Source organism: Dermacentor silvarum, chromosome 10 (genome assembly GCF_013339745.2).
Source record: "Dermacentor silvarum isolate Dsil-2018 chromosome 10, BIME_Dsil_1.4, whole genome shotgun sequence".
NCBI lineage: Eukaryota > Metazoa > Arthropoda > Arachnida > Ixodida > Ixodidae > Dermacentor > Dermacentor silvarum.
The window spans coordinates 2,386,929-2,399,554 of record NC_051163.1 but is presented as its reverse complement, the minus strand read 5'-3'; the positions used below and the strand labels follow the sequence as shown (position 1 = coordinate 2,399,554).

Here is a 12,626-nt window from a genome sequence, read left to right as displayed (position 1 = left end):
ACTCATCGGTTTCTTTATAGAAATGACATCAAAGCATAAGCTTAGTTCAAGTTGAGTTACTGAAGTGTCTGGAATAATTATAATTGATCAGAAATCACTTATTACTGCTTACCCAAGCACAGAACACCAACGCCGGGATGCGAGTGCCAAAAAGAAACACCTAGGTCAAAGTTTAAGGTTGCCTACTCTTTTAAGCTTTTAGCTCCCGTTGTCGGCGATCTTCAAGTGACCTTGAGTCAAAAGCCAAAGCTGTTATCCGGGCACTCAAAACGAGAACATGCCGGCAAGTTGAAAATGAAATTTAGTCACCCGTAGGCATGAGTACAACTGTGGTATGAACGTATAGTGCAATATAGCGTACCGTACATGCAATACATTGTACTTGATATAAACAAAACATATGAGCAAAAAAAAAAAAGTAAATGGTGTCTGCTTGACACTGGCTTTGCCAAACATCAAAAACCATCCCAGCAACCAGTCAAACTTGAAAAAATGCGGTCTCTGGCATCAACCCTTTACTACATACGCTAGTTACTCTCCAAACAAATTACGAAAAAAATATTGCTTCTGAGTTCTTCCCAATGTTTCTTGACAATATCACTCAAGCTGTAACTTCTATAGTACGCTGAAGTTTTATTTGCCATTTCCAATAGCGACGTTCAAAAGGCAGATACAGGACAGATAAAGTGGGCCGATCCTGGAGGCAGTGCAGAAAGGGTCCAAGATCAATGGCACCCTTTTCATGTGGGCCGATCCTGGAGGCAGTGCAGAAAGGGTCCAAGCTCAATGGCACATATCCCCTGTGGGCACAGGGACCTGTAACGCTTCCTTGAACTGCCCTTGTCATACGTGGGACCCAAAGAGACAAAATCAACAGCCCTTCCTCTGTCGAGAAAATGGGGGTCCCTTATAAACATGACTATTGATATGTTGTTGGCATATTGTTGAGGAATTGTTGACACAATATCCTTTCAATAATGCCTCAATAGTTATTGACCGTACACAACAATACCTCAACAATAAAGTTGTTGAGCGCTTCACAACAGTAAAGTCGCTGACTCGCACGCGCTGCCCACGGGAAGTGCTTCTCATCAACACCACCGTTTCACACGCGCCTTCTCGTGGTCATCGAGTCTCTCTTCATGTCGGTCTACTTACGCCGCAGCACACCTGCTTACTTAATCAGCTCATGTTTACTACAATTCATATTGCTACCAAAGCCGCTCACCTTACTTCGTATGACATTGCTGTGTTGCTATCGCATTCATTGCTTCGCCCTAAGGGCGAAACTGGAGACGCCAGCCCCCTTCACAAGCACCCTTACCGAGTGTCTCACTCTGAGCGCCAAGTCATCCAAAAGGAGGTTGATACAATGCTTGATAAAGATGTGACAGAGCCTTCTTCTAGCCCCTGGGCATCCCCTGTAGTGCTTGTGAAAAAGAAGGACAACAGCTGGCGGTTTTGCGTCGATTATCGCCATCTCAATCGGGTAACGAAGAAGGATGTGTATCCTCTTCCACGAATTGATGATGCGCTCGACTGCCTCCATGGTGCCAAATATTTCTTGTCGCTAGACCTCCGCTCGGGATACTGGCAAATTGCCGTCGATGAGCGCGACCGCGAGAAGACCGCATTCATCACACCCGACGGCCTCTACCAATTTAAGGTTATGCCTTTTGGGTTGTGTAATGCTCCTGCAACTTTTGAACGCATGATGGACACTCTTCTACATGGTCTGAAATGGTCAACCTGTCTTTGTTATCTGGATGACGTAATCGTTTTCTCGCCCACCTTTGACAGCCACCTCCCCCGTCTGTCGGCCATTCTCGACATATTTCGGCGTTCTGGCCTCCAGCTCAATTCATCTAAGTGTACCTTTGGGCACCGCCAGATCAAATTACTTGGACCCCTAGTCGACGCTACTGGCGTGCAACCGGACCCTGACAAGGTCCGTGCCGTCCGCGACTTCCCGGTTCCACGGTCCACGCAAGAAGTACGCAGCTTTCTTGGGCTCTGCTCCTACTTCTCGGTAGTGTACAAATCTGGAAAGTTACACAACGACGCCGACTGCCTCTCCCGCCATCCCGTTGAACCACCCGACTCCACTGAAACAGACCCCGACACCTATGTCTTGGCGATAACAGACTTCATCCATGTGGCCGACGAACAACGTAGAGATCCATCGTTGCTCTCTATTATTGACCGTCTGCAATCCGGCACCATCGACCCTTCACTCAACATGTTCTTGCTTCAGGATAACGTTCTTTACCGCCGCAACATGCACCCGACGGCGCAGAACTCTTGCTCGTTGTCCCGCATCATCTGCGCAGGGACGTCCTCGTCCAATTTCATGACGCCCCCACTTCCGGGCACTTAGGCGTCTCGAGAACTTATGATCGCATACGACGACATTTTTTCTGGAAGGGCCTTTATCGATCCGTTCGCCGCTACGTAACATCTTGTGACCTGTGTCAGCGTCGCAAGAAACCTGCGACCCAACCTGCTGGTCTACTTCAGCCAATTGACGTTCCAACCGAGCCGTTTTATCGAGTGGGCCTGGACTTGCTCGGTCCCTTTCCAATTTCCACGAAAGGCAACAAATGGATTGCAGTCGCTACGGAGTATACCACTCGATATGTAATTACTCGAGCGTTGCCAACCAGCTGCGCCACAGACGTAGCCGACTGCCTACTGTATGACGTCATCCTCCAACATGGTGCTCCACGTCACCTGCTCACAGATCGCGGTCGCTGCTTCCTCTCTCATGTGGTTGACGATCTACTTCGATCATGTGCTACTCACCACAACTTCACGACCTCATATCACCCTCAAACCAATGGACTCACCGAACGCCTAAACCGTACACTGACCGACATGCTTTCCATGTACGTTTCCGATGACCACCACGATTGGGACGTTGCGCTTCCGTTCGTCACATTTGCATACAACTCATCGCGTCATGAAACTGCCGGCTACTCACCCTTCTATCTTCTCTTTGGACGCCATACCTTACTACCCTTTGACACCTTGCTCCCTTCTGATCCAGCCTCCCCGTCCACGACTTCCTATGCGCAAGATGCCATCACGCGTGCGCTCGTCGCGCGCACAGTCGCCCGCGCTCGACTCTCGTCATTGCAGACCGCACAAAAGGCCACTTACGATCGTCGACACCGGGATACTGATTTTCCACCGGGCTCTCTCGTCCTCCTCTGGCTCCCATCTCGTCGTGTCGGCCTTTGTGAAAAGTTAATGTCGAGGTACGTCGGGCCCTACCGCGTGCTGCGCCAGGTGACTCCTGTCACCTATGAGATATCTCCCATGGCATCCACCTCATCGACTGCCGCCCCACGAAGTGACATCGTACATGTTTCCCGCCTCAAACACTACAACTGTGATAACCCATTTTGACCACAACAAGCACCGGGACGGTGCTTCATCGGTCGGGGATAATGTCACGAGCCATGGCAAAGACAAAGACGTTGTAGTGGGGCTGGGTCAGAGGCTCTTCTGTCAGACTGAAACCTGCTGGAACCTGTGCGCTCTGTGCAGTCTTGACTAGACAAGCGCTAGCCGTTTACTGGTAATTAAATACTCCCCGTAACAATATATATATATATATATATATATATATATATATATATATATATATATATATATAATATGTGTATTATGTCTTCATGTCTTCACGGCTTCATGTCTTCACGGCTTCATGTGTATATACCCTTCCTCATAATCATCTTCATTTTGTCGGGTTGGTGTTCGTGGGCTGTCTCGCGCTGAGTGTCAATACAAGAGCTCTGCCTTCGTACCGGGCGTCATCTCACAATATATAAATTTTATTAGATAGGAAAACATTTTAAGGAGGGGTGGTCGGAGCCCCTGAGTCCACGACTCCACTGCAGGGGCGGATCCAGGTTTTTTCTGAGGGGGGGGGGGGGGGGGTCAGCTTCTGTCAATGATGATGATGATGATAGTAGCCTTTATCATTTACCGAAATTCACCGTTTCTGTTCACGATAAACCCGCGTTTTATACGGCTAGAGCAACAGCTGTAGCTCGCCGTGGAGGCTCAGTCAGCTCAGGCGTTGCACTGCTGAGCACGAGATCGTCCGATCGAATCCCTGCGGCGGCGGCCGCATTTCGATGGAGGCGAAATGCAAAAACGCTCGTGTGCTTGCGTTGTAGTGCACGTTAACCCCAGGTGGTCAAAATTAATTCGGAGTCTTCCACTACAGCGTGCCTCATAATCAGAACTGGTTTTGGCACGTAAAACCCCGGAAAGAGGAAGAAGCCCTATAGCGAAGCCAGGTATCGGTTTCTCCGAGCTTATAGGAAAAGGACGTTACCCAATACAGCCATGTGCTTGGCGGCTGTGCCTGATAATACAGGTTGTTCAAAACTAAGCTTTATGGTTTTCTTAAAATTAGGCACTGGGAGGCACGCAAAGACCACCTGTGCAAATAAGTTATGTGGCCAGGGGGGCACAAAGTGAGGTGATAATTACGCTGTGAGTAGCCCAATTAACTAAAATTGAACAATTATTTTTGTCGACTGCAGTAAGTGGGTATGTTTGTATTGAAAACTTAGAGGCAGTCGTGTATCAGTATCAGTCGGAAGAATTATTCTAGCGTGTTCGTGCTCCGAGATATCCGACTCCAAATTTCAATTGTACTGCGCACAGTTATCGACTCGACGCGAGAGCGGTTTATGCTTTGCGTTGCTGCGGAAGGGAGGCATTTTGAACATTTTTAGGGCATTGACATCTTGATGGGTGAAGTGTTGTCATGACATTTGTGCATGACAACACCAAAGTTAAAGCGGCAGTATGAAATATTCGTTAGCATAGCTAAAAAGGTTTCTGCTGTTGATGGTGCAGGTGTTGCTTTTGATTTCAATAAAACTTACAATACTTGGAAATCAGCAGTCACTTTATTTGCGTAGCCCAAACAAGGACCATGCCCGGTCGTCTAGTCACCCTTACGCACGCGCACTGCCCTCCGGCTTCTCCGCTCGCGCCATTATCTCGGCATGGCCATAGAGAAAGAAAAAAAAATTTTTTTTTTCTTTCTCTATGGCGTGGCAGCTGCCGCCATCTTTACAGGCTGCGCGGTCGCGTGTTACGACAGCGGTTACGGGTTCCTCGATTTTTTTTTTTTTTTTTAGGGGCGAAGCTCCTTAAAGCGGCACCCGTTCGTCCCTCGTCGTAGTAGTAGTGTGTAACCAGTCTGAGAAAAATTAGAAAAAAAAATTCCGAAGTTGTGTCCGTAGCGCGGAATCGAACCAGGGTCCCCTCGCTTCCGAGCGCGCGGCGTTAGCCCACTACGCCACAAAGCACACATAGACACAAGCACCACGATGGCAATAAATACCCAACATTAACGAAAGGCCGCGTTTCTAGCGCGTTTCTAGCGCGTTTCTAACGCGTTTGTGCTAGCGCATTACGGCCCGTGTAAGAAGCTGGTGTAAGACGCTGTGGCCTCTCCGCCTTACCTTCAACGCGTTTCGAACGCGCTGCCCAAGGCGGTGGCAAGTCAAGTTCAAGTCGAGGAGCGTTTATGAATACGGGGGGTATACTCTCTCAGCAGTCATGTGATGGCGTCGGCAAACGCGGTGCACGTTCCGGCATGTGTAAATGGCTGCGTAAGACGCTGTGGCCGCTCCCTCTTACTAGAGAGTACTGCACGTCTCTAACGCGTTTGTGCTAGCGTCCCCTTAAGCGGGAGATCCGATGATTCCCTTCGGAGCTTCGCCCACTCATCATCATTCACCCCGTGGATATGCTGTGATTTTTTTTATTTCGCCAGCTCTGAGGGGAAGGGGGGCAGTTATTATTTTTGCCAATGCGTCCGCCGCGCTGTCAGACTAAACGCCGCACCCAACAGCCGCGTCACATCAGGGAGGAGCTTTGCGCCGATCCTCACTCTCTTGCAAGTTGCATGCGTAATCATGCGAACGACAATTAAAATTTGGAGTTGTATATCTCAGAGCATAGACATGCTAGAAGAATTCTTCCAAGTGAAACTGTGTAGAAACACGACTGCCTCTAACTTTTGAATACAAACATACACACTTACTGCAGTAAATAAAAAGTTAATTATTCAATTTTAGTTAATTCGGCTGCTGACAGCGATAATTATCTCACTTTGTGTCCCCCTGGCCACACAACTTATTTGCGCAGGTGGTCTTCACGTGCCTCCCAGTGCCTAATTTTAAGAAAACCATAAAGCTTAATTTTGAACACCCGGTATATCTAGCCTGTTTTGTTTCTTAAAATAAAATTGGGGATGATATGTCGCAGGTTCGTTATAAATGCGTAAGCACGGGTCCGTCTTTGGAGTTCTGTTGGGACACCTTGATTTCCTTAAGAAGATTATTTGTGTTCGGCTGAGACACCTTCGTTTGCTTTGGAGGACTAACTTCCCAATTCTCAAACAGCCCTCGACCCGAAGCTCGTCCTCCACTCCACCTTGTTGAGCACAGCGCCGCCTCTCGAGTGATAAAGACGTGACAATTCTCAAGAATTCCCATGAATGATCATGAAGCTCAGTGACCACTTCTTTGGAGGGATGGCGGTGCTATCTTTTCTCTTGAGTCGAGGTGTTGGGTTGACTAGAGGAACGTTCTTGAATACGTGCGTAACGCTCCGCTCCAACGCGGCAACCACTACGCTGGTTGTTTACGATATGCGAATCACCGCGTATGAAGACTCACGACGCCACCTACAATAAGAACGATGTGGCGTAGTAGCCGAGAGCGCGAGCCAGCGTCTTCATGTTTTGTTTCCCACGCGACGTCATCCTTTTACACAAGGCACGCATCTGCTCCCGTTTCTCTAACCACGCGACGCCATCCTAGGCCCGTGCGCTGGCGTTGGCCGCTGACGTCACGCTCCCCCACATCCAGCCGCTGCTCGAGGCTTCGCCCCGCTCCGCGAGAACGCCCACTCAGATAAACGGATCCGGCGGCTTTGAGCTTCCTATGCTTAATGTACGACAATAAAAGTGCGAAGTTACAATGAAAAACTTGTAGCGTACGAACGGTACTGTGCTCGTACTTGATATTATATTGTCAACGTGTAGCTGTGATCACAATGAGTGCTACAGCTAAAGAAAAAAGTTGCCTATGCGTAGTTCTTAGTTTAGCTGTTAGTTGTTATTATTTATATATGAACACTTCAGCGAGAGATCTCTTTCATTAAGCAGGTTGGTCGCAGGACCGATGACAGCAAATGAGGCAACCGATGACACCCCAATGCGGAACTAAGTTGATCAGGCACGAAGGCGTTCGCGCGGACATCGGCGTGCTTGGCAAAAGGGACGTACCCTCGTTCATTCGACGCCACCGACGGGACGAGTAAGGCACGGCCGGCGCCAGGAGGTCCAAGGTGTTCATGAGAAAAATTAACTACGGCAACTTCACGACACCACACCCCTACGGAGTACAACTAAGCTTGTGAGCGAGCTAACTTTACTTCTACATGGCTATTACCACTGGTACTCACGAAAAATAATTTTGAAGAATGCTGGTGGCCATATTTTTTTGTGTCAGGGCCATCCCCCTATCAGCGAGGGGGCGATACAGAAATCTGAGGGGGGGGGGGGGGGGGGGTCAGGACATCCGGACATCCCCCCTGGATCCGCGCCTGCTCCACTGGCCTCTGCCGCCTGCCTGACCTGGCTAATTAAGGATTTTTGGGACGCTGCCAGGTCGGAGCGGGCGAGTTGTGCCTCCCACCGCTCCATTGTATTATTGTTATTTTGTCTATGAGGGTGCTTACTGCACTCCCAGGTTACACGTATTAGGGTGGGTATCCCACCGCACCAAGGGCAGGTGGCCCTATAGTGAGTGGGATACATGGCGTTTAGCATGTTTAGAAGGGGAGAATACCCCGGCCTGTATTTTGCGCCAACCGGCGGCCTCTTCCGCGTTAAGTTGTAGGTCAGGCGGCGGGTATTTTCTGTGGACTCCGCGCTGATAAGCAAAGATATCCTTGGTATTTACATTGATGGGAATTTGTGAGGCATAGTGCGAGGGGTTAGGGTTAGAAGAGGACGCCGTCGTTCGGTTAGTAGACCATCGAGCTAATTCGTCAGCCTGTTCGTTCCCCTGTACCCCGCAATAAATAAATTGCTGGCCCTTCCGTAATAGAGAGTAAATTCAAACATGAAATGGCTACCGGCAAAGTAGATTGGTTGGAGATGATACTAGCCACAATCTTAAAATGGGTGTAGTGCATGTTCCCAACGGCACACCCCACTGCACCGCAGCAAGCCATACTGTGCACTGGTCCATAGGGACGCTGCTCAGCTAGAAGAAGAAAGCCGGCTGAAGGCGGCACGACAGGCAGCGAAAGACGCCAGGGAGACAGAGCGCACTGCCCAGCTAGAAGAAGAAAAGCGCCTGAAGCAGGCGCCACGCAGCGTGGCGCCATCTCTCGAGGCGTCGCAATACCCGCGCCGTGGAACTCACGGACCAGTGGCATTCCTAAGAGCACAGGCAACCCTGTCTTAGCACCAAAATATGACAATCAAATGTATGGTGCCCTGTATCTGCCTTTTGAACGTCGCTATTGCAAAAATGCCAAATTAAACTTAAGCCTACTATAGAAGTTACAGCGTGAGTGATATTGTGAACAAACATTAGGAAGAACTCGGAAGCAATATTTTTTGTGACTTGTTTGGGCAGGAACTAGCGCATGTAATGTAGTCCTGTACAGAGGGTTGGGGGCCAGAAGCGGGATTTTCATAATTTTTGACTGGTTGCCCGGACGATCTCGTCTTGTTCTCGTAACGATGGCCGGATGTTCTCGTTTGAGTGCCCGGATAACGGCTCTGGCTTTTGACTCAAGGTCACTTGAAGGTCGCCTACAACGGGAGGTATACAAACAGCTTAAAACGTATTTTTTTCCCATTCTAATGGCATTACTAATGGAAGTCCATTTGACAGGTTACAAGGGCTCCAATGACAAATATTGTTCCGGAGAAAAGACAATGTGATGGAACGTCGTCAACCAAGTCCACCGCTGAGTAGTTGGCAGCAGACGCTTGGGGACAAGTTTACTGCAATGAGCGCGTTGATCGCTTAGCGAATTCCACAAGTGTTTTCTGCCTCTTACAGTGCCTCAACATCAGCCGGCGCTGAGTAGTTTCTCCGGTATGTCCGAATAGTCTGCCAAGCCCAACATATCACACCATTATAAATATATTGATAAAACTGCTTGCCGGCTTTCTGTAACATTGAATCATAACACTGATTTCCTGAACAGCGTACGCTGGCACGGCTAGCGGAAGACAAGCTTACTACGACACGATGGCGTGTCGTACTCTTCCTGGCTTTACCGCTCCGTCCTGGTTACTTCCGTCGTCCGTGGTTGCATGTTCAGCCAGCCAGGGAAAAATAGTGCGTTATAGATGCAACAGTACAGAATGATTATGTGCCCAGGGAAAAAGTTTGTGCCTTCCTCTTTAGTTAGAAAATTGCGATTGCTTGGAAATTCAGAAAGATAAAGTGTAAATAACAACCAAAAAATTAGCGTAGCTTGCACTGGATGCGCAATGCTAAAGAGACCGCGGAACTGATGGGCACCTAGCTAGTCCTGGCTTTTGGGCTAGGCTAAGCACTACCAAGTCATCCCCAGCTTTTCCCGGAATTTATTGATTATTGATCGATTACCAATTAGCTATTGATTGGCTATCGATGACTGACTAAGCTTAAGTAGTCCTAACCATGCTTAACTAGACTTAGCCAGGTTCAGCTTCGCTAGTTCACAGGGGTATGGACACTTTCTTGGACACTTTCTTGGGTACTTGGACACTTTCTGCACTACCGCCAGGATCGGCCCACATTTTCTGTTCGCACGTTATGGCCTAACGTTCGGCTTAAACAGCTCCGCTGTTAAAAACAGCAGACATGTGCGACCTAGAATGACAGCCGAATTACGAGAAAAGCTTTTCCTTTCGAGCAGTTAAAAAAAATTAAATTATGGGGTTTTACGTGCTAAAACCACGATCTGATTATGAGGCACGCCGCAGTGGGGACTCCGGAAATTTGACCACCTGGGGTTCTTTAACGTGCTCCTAAAATCTAAGTACACGGGTGTTTTCGCATTTCGCCCCCATCGAAATGCAGCCGCCGTGGCCGGGATACGATCCCGCGATCTCGTGCTCAGCAGCCCAACACCATAGCCACTGAGCAACCACGGTGGGTGTTTCGAGCACTTGAAATGTTTATTTCTCTCACAGGAGAGGGGAGCTGCTTGATGCAGCTTCAAGACCGGCCGGTTTTCAAGCTGCATTAAAAAAAAAAACTCAGTTTACTGCAATTAAAGCACGTGCGTTAAAATGTTAGCTGCGTATACCGCACTTTGCCCACAACTTGCCATGCACTTGACCCATGAATCTTGACTAAATTTGATCCCGAAAATACAGCTCTCACAGGACAGCGAAGTAAATTCTGCGACGTTAACATAAAGCCCACTTACGTATAACGTCCCTGGGCGCTTGCATAAGTAAAAGGACCTTTTCAGCTGCTTTTCAGTAGAGGCTCCCTCTAGCGCCGCGCTTTTCCCTGGTGGCGCCATTTGGCGAGGGAACCGCCAAAACGTGCGATACGCCGAGTAGAGCGGAAACAGAAAAGAAGGAACACGTGCACAGCCTAACAGAAAGCAATTGCATACAATGGCGTCTGTGTAGTCGTTAATAATGCTTCTTATAACGTCCATTCCGCATGGTGTGGAGTCCGCAAAAATTATTCTGAAAGCTCTGTGACGATAAAATTGTAACTTTGTTCTTACGCGTTTATTCTGACCAACTGCGTGTAATGCAGGGATAGGTCACGTGAACCAACAACAATTGATCCGCTTCTGATTCCGCGTGACTGAACGGAACACGCAGCCGGCTTTATTGGGTGCATGCAGTGGCGTGCGGTATACACGCGTCGTCCACTGAAAATCGCCCACCTTCTGGATGACGTGGCAGTGCACGAGCGCTTTCCTCTGCTCGTTCCACGCCTTGGCCTCGAAGGTCTTGAAGCCGTAGTTACCGCTGCCGCCGCACGCTGTCTTGATGGCTCGCAGCTGCAGGGTGTCCTGGCCGGCCGCCTTGAGGATCTGGTCCCAGTCACGCCGTGACTCGAGCAGCCGGAACGCACTGGACGACAGCACGGTCACCACCAGCTGGTCACCGCAGGACTCGTGCATCCGTCGCCGCACCTCGGCGATGGGCAGCTCGCCGATGTCCTGCCCGTTCACGGCCACGATGACGTCACCCTCGAGCACGTGCGACACCTCAGCGGGGCTGCCGCTTTTCACTTTCTGCGTCACGCAAAGTGCCCCTTTCTCACGTTTGTGAGCTTCTCCTGTTGGTTTCAACACGCGCCGTGTACATCGCGGAAACATTTGTACCTGTCAAACGGGAGATATTTTAGCGCGAAACCACTGCAGTAAGGCAACGATGGGACAAGTGCTTCGTGTCTGTGGTCTTTGCAGTTCGACATGCGCCCAAACACGTGCGCTACCGATGGCGGCGCTGAAAACGGCGCTCCCGTGACGTCACAGGGGAGACTGTCTCTTGCCGTTTGCTACGCTGCGGCTGGAATGCTTCATTTTCACGCGTTTGTTCGCGCTCTGCTCGCGTAGCCCGGCGCTCTCCAATTACCATCTGTATTTTTTCTAGTGTTAGTTTTATTATTGCCAGCACTATGAGGACAACAAACCTTGTATGTTAAATGTGTCTTCCACATAACCGGCCGATGTGATCGCCCAGTGGCTCTGGCGTTGCGCTGCTTAGCTCGAGGTCCCTGGTTCCGTGGCGACCGCATTTAAATGGGGACGAATGCAAACACGCTCGTGTGTACTTAGGAAGGAGGAATAGACGGAAAGATAGGGAGGTTAGCCACTTCTCAGACCGGCTGGCTACACCGTGCTGGGGAAAGGGTAATTAAATATAATTGACAAGAACATATACATAGGTGCTGACCACCTGGCGTTCTTCTACTTAGACTTAGGTGCTCGCTAAAGAACCCCAGGTGTCGAACGTTCAACCCGAACGAGAGCTCCGATACTTGTCGAGCTCAGCTGCAGTGCACGGCTACTGAAGACAGACGACCGGCTCGGCTGTGCTCGCATCGCAGCCAAAATGCGCTAATATCAGCGCATTTTCTTCTTTGTGTATAATTATTGCGAGGAGCGACAAAAGCGGTGAGAAAATATTGCTGCTAGTGAGCGTCGGTAATTTATTCCGAAACGCCGTCCCCTTTAGCTTTCAAGTGAGCCGGAGAAGGCCTAGCGACGATATCGGCGCCGCCGAGCAATCAGCGGCGATGAGGCTGTCGGCGGTGCCAGAGTGACTACTCCTCGATGGTTGGCCACTTCGCTGTGCGGCTGCCGCACAAAAGGGTCCCGGTCCCATCCTGTCTACGGCAAGGAAATCTCGCCGTTCGCGGGCGAAACCGCCGTTGAACGGCAAACGGCGGGCGGCGAGTTGCCGTGCCGGTAACGTGGACGGGCCATTCCTTGCATGTCCCTATCTGGAAAGATTACATGATTATCTATGATACCGTACAAAGCTGCACCATTTGCAATGGCCGGAGCACGTACGTGCGAGCGATTGGCTGACGCAGACGAGGCAC

General features: G+C 49.8%; 1 protein-coding gene across 1 annotated transcript in view; it reads right to left on the bottom strand.

Annotated features, from left to right (window-relative positions):
• Positions 1–12,626, bottom strand: part of LOC119466566 (uncharacterized) — a 235,383-nt gene that overhangs the window by 43,845 nt on the left and 178,912 nt on the right. The window contains exon 9 of the mRNA XM_049657418.1: positions 10,957–11,310. Within this exon, the coding sequence (XP_049513375.1) occupies positions 10,957–11,310 (354 nt within the window). The remainder of the gene's footprint in view (positions 1–10,956; positions 11,311–12,626) is intronic.